This window comes from Pyrenophora tritici-repentis, chromosome 6, assembly GCF_003171515.1.
Source record: "Pyrenophora tritici-repentis strain M4 chromosome 6, whole genome shotgun sequence".
Lineage (NCBI taxonomy): Eukaryota > Fungi > Ascomycota > Dothideomycetes > Pleosporales > Pleosporaceae > Pyrenophora > Pyrenophora tritici-repentis.
In genome coordinates this window covers 472,816-484,467 of record NC_089395.1, presented here as the reverse complement: position 1 = coordinate 484,467, position 11,652 = coordinate 472,816, and the positions used below count along the sequence as shown (strand labels likewise).

General features: G+C 50.6%; 4 protein-coding genes across 4 annotated transcripts; 3 read left to right on the top strand and 1 right to left on the bottom strand.

Moving 5' to 3' along the window:
- Positions 1–1,300: 1,300 nt before the first annotated feature.
- On the top strand, positions 1,301–2,511 carry PtrM4_114270 (uncharacterized protein; the record flags this gene model as incomplete). Its single annotated transcript, XM_001934812.1, has 2 exons — positions 1,301–2,091; positions 2,148–2,511. The coding sequence occupies 2 exons, from the start codon at positions 1,301–1,303 to the stop codon at positions 2,509–2,511; spliced, it is 1,155 nt and encodes a 384-aa protein (XP_001934847.1).
- Positions 2,512–3,011: 500 nt separating this feature from the next.
- On the bottom strand, positions 3,012–4,437 carry PtrM4_114260 (cutinase palindrome-binding protein; the record flags this gene model as incomplete). Its single annotated transcript, XM_001934811.2, has 2 exons — positions 3,012–3,130; positions 3,180–4,437. The coding sequence occupies 2 exons, from the start codon at positions 4,435–4,437 to the stop codon at positions 3,012–3,014; spliced, it is 1,377 nt and encodes a 458-aa protein (XP_001934846.2).
- Positions 4,438–5,132: 695 nt separating this feature from the next.
- Positions 5,133–9,053, top strand: PtrM4_114250 (SbcC, ATPase involved in DNA repair; the record flags this gene model as incomplete). Its single annotated transcript, XM_001934810.1, has 1 exon — positions 5,133–9,053. The coding sequence occupies one exon, from the start codon at positions 5,133–5,135 to the stop codon at positions 9,051–9,053; it is 3,921 nt and encodes a 1,306-aa protein (XP_001934845.1).
- A 1,099-nt stretch (positions 9,054–10,152) lies between these two features.
- PtrM4_114240 (uncharacterized protein) lies at positions 10,153–10,479 on the top strand (the record flags this gene model as incomplete). Its single annotated transcript, XM_066108123.1, has 3 exons — positions 10,153–10,249; positions 10,298–10,354; positions 10,406–10,479. The coding sequence occupies 3 exons, from the start codon at positions 10,153–10,155 to the stop codon at positions 10,477–10,479; spliced, it is 228 nt and encodes a 75-aa protein (XP_065961308.1).
- Positions 10,480–11,652: the final 1,173 nt, after the last annotated feature.

The window sequence follows — 11,652 nt, the reverse complement described above, 5'->3', positions numbered from 1 at the left end:
TCTCGGGGCCATGTGGTACAACCTCACATCTCTCCGACATATCCAATCAATCGCCTGTCGTGTACTCGGTTTCGAAAGCGACTGCATGTCGGAATTGTTGAGGCCCGTATAGGTTTGGATATCGGAACATTCGCGATTTTTTGACAGGATACTAAGGCAACGTCGGCTGAGGCTGTGCTGGCATGATAAGTCCCCGTGTTGGAGTAATAAGCGAGCGTTGAGATGACACGAGAGTAGATAGGAGGAAGTCGCGTTCGGTTTGCCCAGCTGGGTCATCCATCTCGTCTGTGCTCCGAGGTCCGCCGATCTCACCTCCACCACACTTTTCGCCCGTTGCAGTCGTATGTCACGTACATGTCAGCGCATCCTAGACGCAAGTTGTTCACAGAATCTTTGGAAAAGCACTGCAGCGCCCTTGGATGTCCAGAAATCTCTCACCGCAGCTATGACATCCCCACTGTAACTTGAACTCAGTTGGGGTCCAGAACGCAAGAAAGAAGGTGTGACAGCTCCGGCATACCCAAGCATTTGGCCACTCAGGAATCGCGGATCACATCTTGCGTGACTCTGTAAGCCCGGTTGTAGCGTTGACTAAAAGGATACCCCTTAGCAAGCTCCCGTCAAACCAAACCACTAGCGACACAGCCACGCGATCCTCGAACTATGGACAAACTCCCAAACGGCACAGTAAACGTAAGGGTTCAGACTATAACCGCCATTATCCGTGGCCTATATTTGCTGGTGATATAACCATTAATCGAAAGGATGCGGGTGACTGAGGTTCACATCTGTAATGGTTGCGTTAGTGTAAACATCCAAGCGTCCACGAGTCAAAGACCAAAAGTTGCAAACTTCAAAAGTTACAAGTAAACTACACGTGCCCCCGAAACATACTAAACCAAATGAGCATCGTGATGTCTTCATTTCAGTTTGCTCTAAGACAGCTGGATGTTTGAATCCAATGGGACATGCGTAATCTGTCAGCTCCCACGAGTTGTGGGCATCCAATGTACAAGTTTCTATAAACTGCACTTGCTCTCCTCTCACCAACCACCCTTTGTATTGAAAGCTTGGCGATCGCATCCCCCATCCCTTACAGATACACCCCTTCTCCATTGTTACGTCGCATCCGCGGGCCTGGCGCCGTAGTCTATTTCCATCCAGTCCATTTTCCTGCAAGAAGAGAAAGAAGAAGAAGAAGAAGAAGAAGGAAGCAGGTCCTCAAAACCGTCTTATCTGCCATGTCTTAACCTCCACACCGGTTACCACGCACCGTACGACCCAAAAAAGCACAGACGGCATGGACTTGACCACCCTGCCAGCGGGCGCGCCACCCCCAGGCGTGCAACCAAACTTCACCAAGCCACAAACCCTCCTCGCCGCCACAATCGCCACCGCCATAATCATCCACATCTTCACCCTCGCCTTTGTCCTCGCACGCGTCTACACAAACATCTGGGTTCGACGCATCTACCCCGAAGATGTGTTTCTCTACCTCGCCTGGTTGGCGTTCATCGCAGAAACAGGTCTTACGATATACAACAGCGGGACGGGCATGATGGCCCGCCATATGTGGGACATGAGCGTCGCCACGGTGACTCAGGGGAGTTATCGGTACACGAATATCTTTGTGTGTTATGCCATCTCTGGCGGATTTGCCAAGGCGACGGTGTTTTTGCAGGTTAAGAAGATATTTACGACCAAGCAGCACGGTGCCGTGTATTGGGTCATTATGGTTTCGCTGGTGGCGAATGCGGTGGCCTATACGGCGTTGTTGTTCATTTATGTCTTCAACTGCTGGCCGCTTGCTAAACGGCTTAATCCAGAGCTGCCGGGCCACTGCATTGACTGGCAGTCCTCCATCATTGCCATTGGGGCAGTGAATTTGGTTTCTGATATCGAGGCTTTTGTGGTTCCCGCTTGGGCTATCTGGCAGCTGCAGATGGATGTCAAAAAGAAGATGGAGGTGTTTGCTGTTTTTGCGGTGGGGGCCGTGGCGGTAGGCACAGCGTGTATCGGACTGCATTATAGGGTCTTGGTGTTGCAGGCTTATGATACTACGTGGTACCTTGCGCAGACAGCCATGTTATGGTATGCAACGCTCCTACCTCCCAACATCCTCCACGTCCGAGCTAACATGTGCATAGTATGGTCGAGCTGGGAAGTGTCATCATTGTTGGCTGTTGTCCATCTATCCCACGTATACTCCGTCGCCACCAGATTAGGTTGACGTCTGATTCGAGCGTCTATAGCGAAACTTGGGGAAACTTGGCAGCAAAACCCACGCCAAGGCCGAGAGCTGGTGTCTTTGAGCCACATGATTTGCTTATCCATCACAGGTCTGATTCGATCGAGAGGCTGCAGATGTACAGATATGGAAGTGGTGTAGAGCGGAGAGACTGTGAGGATATTTTTGCTGGTGATGGGGCCGTGAACATCACGGGCACGTTGCAGATGCCTGCGCATGTATATAATGTGGTAAGGAAAGAGAAGCCCGAGGGCTGGATTTAGAAATGTTGTCGCTCTGCAAAATGAATGTACGAAAATCAACGACTAAAAAACAAAATACAAGCAACGATACCACTCAGAATCTGAAGACCGGGGCGAGATGATATTGCATAGCACCCAAACAAGGCTTCCAAAAAGTAGAGATCTTGTGTTGTCACTATCTGCAATACAGCAGTACAAGAATGATGGTATCAAGTGCTCAGCCCGGGTGTATCCAAGGTCCCCAGGAACCATATTTTCAATCATCACAAGAATCATCGGCCCAGCAAATGTATCGCGGTGAGACATGGAGAGAGTCAGACGGAGCCATGAAATAGAAGACGCCTTTATAATGCCCGACCAACCTGATTGCCCTCTCATGCCAGATAAGAATATCGATGATAAAAAGTAATGATTCGCACTAAGACGCCAGGTAGAAAGCCGGATTAAATCGCTAAATTCTTTTGGTGAACTGGAAGGGGTAGTTGCGTAGAGAGGGAGCAGGCAGTCGTCGAGGCGCTTTCTCAGCTGCTGCCGGTGCTGTTTTGCATGGGCATTGGTGGCGTGTGCATCATACTGCTTCCGCTGAGCATACTGGGGGATGGGCCTTGCTGCTTCTTCTTTTCCTTCTTCGCCCAGCGCACTGTTATTTGTTAGCAGGTCGGGTGACGGTTGGAAATTGATAGACCCACATCCGCATGCATTACATAGCGTCTTGGGCCCATTCGGGCCTTTACGCCATTCTGGCGAATCCAAGGTACCGCAGTCGGTACATACGTATTCATCGGCGATTTTGAGCTTCTTCTTCTTGTCGGAGGAATTCCTGCCGTCGCGGTCCATGGATATCTGAATGCCTGCGTCGCCGCGTATGAGATTGGGACTCGCATCACCTGTACTGATACCTTGTGATCGCTCACCGTCTCGATAGCGGAGACCTGTCAACATTTCAATTGTCTCGAGATGGTTAGCGCCCTCGTATCGAGCCATTTTGTCATTGATACTGTCGGGCTTGCTTGCGGCGAGGGCTTCGTCGAGATTTTGGCGTGTGAGGGCGGTATTGGATATGACGGGCTTCGCAGGTGGGGGCATCTGCGCATAGGAAACGGCATCCGCCTGGCTCATGTTCTGCGTTACATGTGACTCTGAGGGAGTCATAGATGTGCCCACTTCCTCCGTCTTCTTGTTCCAGTCGTCCTGTTCATCCTGCTCCTCGCGCTTAAGCTCGGCTATGCGCTTCATCAGCCGCTCGTTCTCAATCTTGTGTTCGAGGAAGGAGTCGAGGAGGGCGGCGTTCTTGGTCGGGTAGGGGCGGGCCATCATGAAGAAGCCGCGACAGTTGATCGAGTTGGGAGGGGCGAACGAGTTGGTATCGCTGCTGAGATGGGGGTGGCCATGCGACTCGAAGATGATCCACGAGTCGTCCGTCTTGCGGAAGCGGTAGAAGAAGCGCAGCGGGTTGCCCGACGCAATCGACTCGTTAAATTCCTTGACAAAGATGCCAATATCGTCGGGGTGGATGAACTCATTAATGAAGCGGCCCATGACGTTTGACGGCTCCCATCCCGTCAGCACCTTGCACGAAGGCGATACGTAGAGCACCCTCCCGTCAGACGTCAGGATGTGCAGGAGGTCGCGCAGCTCTTCCAGCACGCGCTGCGACCAGTTCCGCCGCTTGGTAAACTCGGTCAGGGTGCTGCCAGAAGGGTTCATATTGGGAGCGCCAAAGCCCGTGGGCAGCGGCCCTGCGCCTGCACCCGTCAGTTGCATCTCGCTGCCCGTGGTGCTGTTGGGTGGTACGTTCTGCATCTGTGGATCCGCGAAAGAGAAGCCGCCGTTTGTGCCCTCGGCTCCGTCGAGCGACGACAGATCCAGGTCCATTTGCTGCATCACATCGTCCATGGGCATACCGTGCATGCTCGAGGGCTCCGGATTCATGGGGAGGCCCGCCATAGGGTTAAGCCCTCCCATCTACAAGAGACATTCTCTTAGGATTACCACGCCTAGTCATCATGTGGGGTTCGCTCGTACCTCAGCACCGCCATTCTGGTATTGCGCCATGGCTTTGGCTTCGCAGATGCACGACAGCCGGCCGTTGCATGCAATGTCGTACGATTAGGCAGGGAGCGACAGGCACGGGATACTTTCCCGAGCTGAGCGGAGAAGATGGGATTTGTATGCATCTGCATCCGGCCTTTGGCATGACAACTTAGATGACGGGCACACGCCCACCACCAGCGCGACAGGTACGCTTGCGGCCTAATAGCGCGCTTCCAGGCCTGTCGCAGCCCAGCCTGCACACATGCACGGCACCCCGGCGCTGAAAAAAGCACTGCCATACACGACCTGTCTAAATCCTTGATTTGCCATCATGGTGGCGCCGGGTGCGTACAACTGCAGCGCGTGGTGCCTGTTCACTGCCCAAGCAAAAGGATGCATTTACAGCACACGTGATGTCATGTGACGGCGCGTCTACGCTACGCTACTTCTGGTCATACGCTAGCTCCGTTTGTAGCTAATGCAACGCGTCCTTGTTCCCAGGCAACACCCACTCCACCCTAACAAACAACCACGTCCCGGCCGCACCAAAGTAAAACGAGTGCACAGGTGCGCCAGCAGTGCGCCGACGCTGACTGCAAACCGCCATCATGTCGAAAATTGACCGTATGATGATCCAGGGTGTCCGTTCCTTTGGCCCCGAGAAAGGCGAGACAATCCAGTTTACTGCACCGCTCACTCTCATTGTCGGCTGGAACGGCTCCGGAAAGACGACCATTATTGAATCGCTCAAATATGCAACCACTGGCGACCTGCCCACGCAAAGCAAAACCGGTGGTGCCTTCATCCACGACCCCAAACTGCGCAACGAAAAAGAGCTACTTGCCCAGGTCAAGCTCTCGTTCCGCTCTACTTCCGGTGTGCGCATGGTCGTCACTCGCAACCTCCAAGTCACCGTCAAGAAGAACACTAAGAGCCAGAAGACACTAGAAGGTTCGCTGCTTATGGTCAAAGACGGCGAGAAGCACTCCATCTCCACTCGCGTTGCCGAACTGGATCAGATCATCCCTCAGTATCTTGGTGTATCCAAAGCTATCCTAGACAATGTCATCTTTTGCCACCAGGAAGATAGTTTGTGGCCTTTGAGCGATGCAAGCACTCTCAAAAAGAAGTTTGATGAGATCTTCGAGGCTATGAAGTACACAAAAGCCATCGAGAACATCAAAGGCATCAGAAAAGACCGGAACATCGAACTAGGACAGCTGAATATCATCGAGGCCAATGCCAAAGAGGACAAGACCCGAGCAAAGAAGAGTGAGGACCGACAGGCCAAGTTATTTGACGAGATAGAGAAGCTCCGAGACATGTACACCGACCTGGACGCAAAGTGTACCGAGGCTCAGCAAAAGGCTAGCGACTCTTACAATCATGCTGCACGGTTCGAACAGATCGTTGCGCAGCTAGAAGCCAAGCGCATGACCCTCAACATCAACAAACAGAACGTGGCCGAACTCCAAGATAGTATGAAAGAGTTGGGCGAGTCTGATGAGGAGCTTCAGAGTATGCTGGACCAGTATGAAGAGCGCGTTGCTACCTATGCCACACAGGTTGCGGAGCTGAAAGAGGAATATCATGAATTCAAACAGCATTTGGAGCAGAATCGCGGTGCTCTAGGGGCAAAACAAAGTGAGATTGGAAAATACGAGGCGCAGAAGGAGCAGCATGAGCGTCAAATGCAACAGCGTGAGAACACCATCAAGGAAGCCGCTAAGCGGCACGCTATTCGAGGTTTCGACTATGACATCACAGAGAAACAGGTACCCGAGTTTCAGCAGATACTGAGCAAGATGTCGCGTGATCAAAACAGAGCCCTCGAACGAGCTCGAGAAGAGACGCAACGGGACCTGCGTGATGCTCAGGGGGTTCTCAACAAGCTCAACACGCGCAAGTCGGGACTCAGCCAGAGCAAGGAGGCTGCGCGCAGTCAAATTATGACTAACGACAAGCGCATCTCCGAACTTCAGAGGACCATGAACCAAATCAAGGCGGACGAAGGCAGCGAAGCCATCCTTCAGGAAAGGAAACAGGATGTAGAGAAGCAACTGCAGGATGCAACAGCTGCGTCCGCTTCCGAACGCTACGAAGAACGTATATCGGAAGCTGCCAGAAACTTACAGACACTTGAAGACCGAAAAGAGCGCCTGACGGCTGAGTTCGGCGACGCATCAAAGCAAGCACGTGAATCTGCCTCCATTGATGTCAAGCGAGAGGAGTTAGGGAGGCAGCAGCACAGCTTGGCAACCATGAAGAAGGTCCACGGCAAGCGTCTTTCCCAGCTTGTTGATTCTGAATGGGACCCCGCTACCTTGGAGGCGACCTTTCAGCAGGTGCTCTCAGAGAAGGCCGGCAAAGTCAAGGAAGCTGCTTCTCGCCGCGACATTGCACAGACGAAGCTGGACAAGGTCAACTTCCAACTGTCAAGTTCAGAGTCACAAGCAAAACAGAAGCGCAAAGAACTGCAAAAGTACGAGACCAAGGTAAAAGAGGCTATCCAAAAAGACGATGTTTCGGATTTCGATGAAACCCTGCAACAACTTGAGGAGGAATATGAAGCAAGTTCCTCGGACAAGGCAAAGTTTGATGCACAGATTGACTACATGACCAAGTGTTTGGAATCCGCCGAGAAGCATAACATCTGCCGGCTTTGCACAAGGAGTCTTCACGATGACGAAGATGAAGACTTTACGACGGCGGGCTTCATTAAAAAGTTGAAAGACATCATCGCGAAGGCGAAAAACACCATGCAAGCCGACAATGCCGACGAGATTTTCGCCGAGCTGGAGGCCGCTCGAAATGCTAAACCTAGCTACGAGTTGGCGACTCGTCTACGACAAAACGAACTCCCTGACATCCAGAAGACCATCACCAACCTGGCATCGGAACGCGATACCCTCAACAAGCAGCTCGAAGAACAGGATGCCGTTATCCATGACCTGGAGGCCGAGAAGCAAGAAGTCGAAGCTTTGTCAAAAGAAGTGCAGAGTATTGTTGGCTACTACACTCGGGTTCAGGAGCTTGAAGTTGAGATCAAGGAACTTGCACAAAAGCAAAAGTCCGCTGGACTATCACGGGGTATTGATGCAATCCAGTCCGACCTGCAGCAGGTCTCCGACGACGGCCGCAGTGCCAGGAATACGCTAGACCAACTTGTCGCTGCCCGAGACAAGGCACGCAACCTCATCACGTCCCTGGAGTTGAGTGTGCGTGACATTAATGCAGAGCTGCACAACGCACAATCCAAGTTGAAAGAGAAGAGAGCCCTTGCTGAGCGGATTGAAGAATTCAAGAGGGAGAATAACAACCAGCGAGAAGCAATGCGCAGCTTGGATCAAGATATGGACAACATCAACCCTGAGATTGAGCAGGCACAGTACAAGTACGACGATATCAACCGCCGGGGCAATGACCGCGTCCATCGCACCCATGATGAAGCTTCCAAGCTCTCCGAAAGTCTCCGCCAGCTTGAAAAGGCGAACGAAGAGATTAATGCTTACATTAGTCGTGGCGGCCCACAGCAGCTCGAGCGCACGCATCGTGATATTGAGAATCTACAAGGCGAAATTGTACGCATCGAGACAGACATGGTAAATCTGACGAGGAAGATTAAGAAGCTCGAGGACACTATGCGCGACACCGACATGAGCAGGCGTACGATAACTGAAAATCTACGCTACCGAAAAGCGAAACGCTCCCTCGAGACTTTGCAGATTGAAATTGAAAAGCTTGAGGGAGAAGGGGCTGAGCGCGACAAGGAACACTACGAGCGAGAGGCCGAGCACTGGGACCTCAAGTACCGCCAGCTCAACATTGACAAGACAGGTGTCGAACGCGACATGAAGAACAAGGACGACCAGCTTACCGAGCTTATGGAAGAGTACAGTAACCTCTACAAAGACTCTGCGCAACAATACCGCGAGGCACATATCAGGGTGGAAACCACCAAAGCCGCCATTGAGGATCTGGGACGCTATGCTGGTGCACTTGACAAGGCCATCATGAAGTATCATACGCTCAAGATGGAAGAGATCAACCGCATCCTCGCCGAGCTCTGGCGCAATGCGTACCAAGGTACCGACGTAGACACGATCCGCATTGCATCCGACGGTGACGGCAAGGGAAACCGGGTCTACAATTACCGCGTCGTCATGATAAAACAAGACACAGAGATGGACATGCGAGGCCGATGCTCCGCTGGTCAAAAGGTCCTGGCTTCCATCGTCATTCGATTAGCTCTCGCAGAGTGTTTCGGCACAAACTGCGGTCTTATCGCGCTCGACGAGCCAACGACGAATCTGGATCAACAGAACATCAAGGGTCTTGCGGAGTCCCTGTCTCAGATCATCCAGACGCGCAGGAAGCAGGCCAACTTTCAGCTTCTGGTCATTACTCACGACGAGCAGTTTCTGCGTGAGATGAACTGCGCTGATTATACCGATTCTTACTGGCGTGTTGGCCGGGACGTGAAGCAGGAGAGTTATATTGAGCGTCAGAACATTGCGGAGGTGACGTAATGCTGCTTATTACGGTTGTGAGGTTTCGTCTGTGGAAGTAGGCGCGTGTAGTTAGTGTCTGTCATCTTCATCAGGATGTATGTTTACACTGCGTGATCTTCTCATCTTTTTGTTCGCCCTTGGCCCTTATCGTGCATTGTCACTTCGGATGTGCAGTATTTACAACATCACCGTTAACTTGGCTCTCCTATTTCCCTTGTGGAAGCTTTCAGTCTCGTCTCGGACAGTGACAGTCAGTATAGGATTACGGGGAGGGTGCTGATGGAATTTCAAGGCTATTGTGCTACCCGCGCTTATGATAGCTGTGCGGCACTAGCATTGACTAGCTATAGGCATTTCTGCCTATTCCGCGCTATCTTGCCTTTTACGAAGAAATACGATAACAGTCAGTTCTCGGTTGATCTGCAGGAACAAATACCGCATTGCGTTCACGAGATTGTCAAGGTAATGCTGGCAAGCCAGGTTTTGCGATGGATAACCAACACTAATGCATTCCCTCCCTCCGCCGACCTCCGCATTCAGTAACTACCTGTCTCTTTATGCACTACTTCCTGGCGCAACCGCCTTAGCATTACGCACGATTTGATAATCGAAGTAGGCTAAGAGTATTACATGCATCGAACTACAGACGCCAATCTTAGTCCTCGTGTACAGCTGATGAGGTCGCAATTTCCCTGGTCGGAGGCATGATATTTTTGGGTTATCAAGGGGGGATTTCTATGTCTCAAAAGTTGACTCCGTATTTGAAAAGGCAGCCGCTCAACAATCCGCGCTCAGACGCTGAGATAAGAATATAAAGATCATAAAGCGGGGATTGAACAGTGGCTGGATCAACCTGATATAGCTCTCCTTAAGCGGTGAGTTACGCATACCCTAACACTGAAGAAGGACCGTATCAAAATTATTAAGCCTGTTCATTAGCTACTTATACGTAACAGTGGTCGGTTAGCTCGCAATGCCTCTTTGTTCGCGAGATATAGAGCATGCCAATTGATAAGGTCGGTGTTCACTATAAGAACGGGTAGTCGCTCTACCTAACAGAAGATATCGACACATCGTCACCTATACTTTACTACCTACGTCGACTTCGACCTATATCATGAAGCTTACTTCCATCGTCGCCACTATCGTGGCTATTACATCAGTAGCGGCCCTTCCCGCAACACTCCAAGAGAGACAATGTCTACTCAATGGATGTACGTAACCATCTATTTAAACTGACTTTCCGCTGCTAATAGATATAGTTCCGTGTGACGGTGGTAGCCCAGACCAGGGGCAGTGCTGCTCTAGAAACTGCCAGGGTAGGCAAACCTTGACGCTACCTATAGTATATCATACTAACGCTGTACTAGCAGTTGTTTGTGAAAATAGAAGCACCTTCTCGTGCCAATCTCCAACTGGACCGAGCTGTATCAAGGGTGATTAAAAGTGATGTATTAGACGGATAGGTTGGTAAGATAGACAAGTGTTGGAGTAAAGCTTATAAAATTGTTAGAATATAGTTCACTCAATTTCTTATATGCTATTCTCTTTGAGCTGAGTAGTAGTACTGTTTTTTTTTCTTTTTCGTAGCAGGAGGAAACTGAGGTAGCGGTACAGCACACGACACCTTGTTTGCTGTTACCAGATAGCTATGAACACGAGAACCTGCTCCTAAGAGTTACTGCTATGAGCGTATGCATATCAGCCTCTCTTGCCTAAAAATTGTAGTCGGTGTTTAGCACGTTTGCCCCCTATAGCTGGTCTGATTCTTTTGGGAGATAATGGTTGGGAAAGAAGTAGTGGCATATGGCCAGTCTGGCTTTATAGATATTCGGACGCTTGTTCGGTCATATGTTTCTCGGAAAACGGTAGAAGCGGAAATTTTATCTAGTTCCTCTTGTACTCGTACCTTGTGAGCATCTAACTGTTTACAATCTAGTCAAAAGTATAATCATGACGGTATTCTCGGCAGGTAGGTCTAGAGCACCATGGCTCGGAATATGCCGCTGCTCTCATATTGTATTCAGAAAGGTATGAGCTCGTATTATCGAAGCATCTCGCCAAGACAAGACTCCAAACCACCAGATCGTCACTTGTAAGCGGAGAAGGCGGCGGGTATGTAAGCCATATATGACTCGTAGAGATACCCCTTACCGTCCGGACGAGGAGAACATATAATCCTCTTCCATTCCCCACCTAAGTCAGACCACACCAACTCCGACCTATACTAAAGCTAAACAATTTACTCTTGATCAAAATGCAATTCTCGACTCTCCTCGCTCTTCTTCCGCTTCTTAGCATAGCCTACGCGGGAACATTGGAGATTATTGATGATGGCTGCATCACAAAATGCCAGCCCTGTTCGGTTGCAGACCCCATAGTATGTTGCTTTGATTACGTGTAGAACATAGCTAGCTTTTGTGATAGGACGGAACAGTGGTATGCTGGTTTGATAACGTGTGTAGTACATGCTTAACGAATTGTTCAAATAGAAAGACGTCATTAACGGCTGGTGTCAACCTGCCGCAAATGGAGGGGGCCTTAGTTGCAGTCCCAGCCGTGATACATGTGCCTAGTACAAGTAAGTAAAACATAGTCTATTTTCTGATGAGTTACT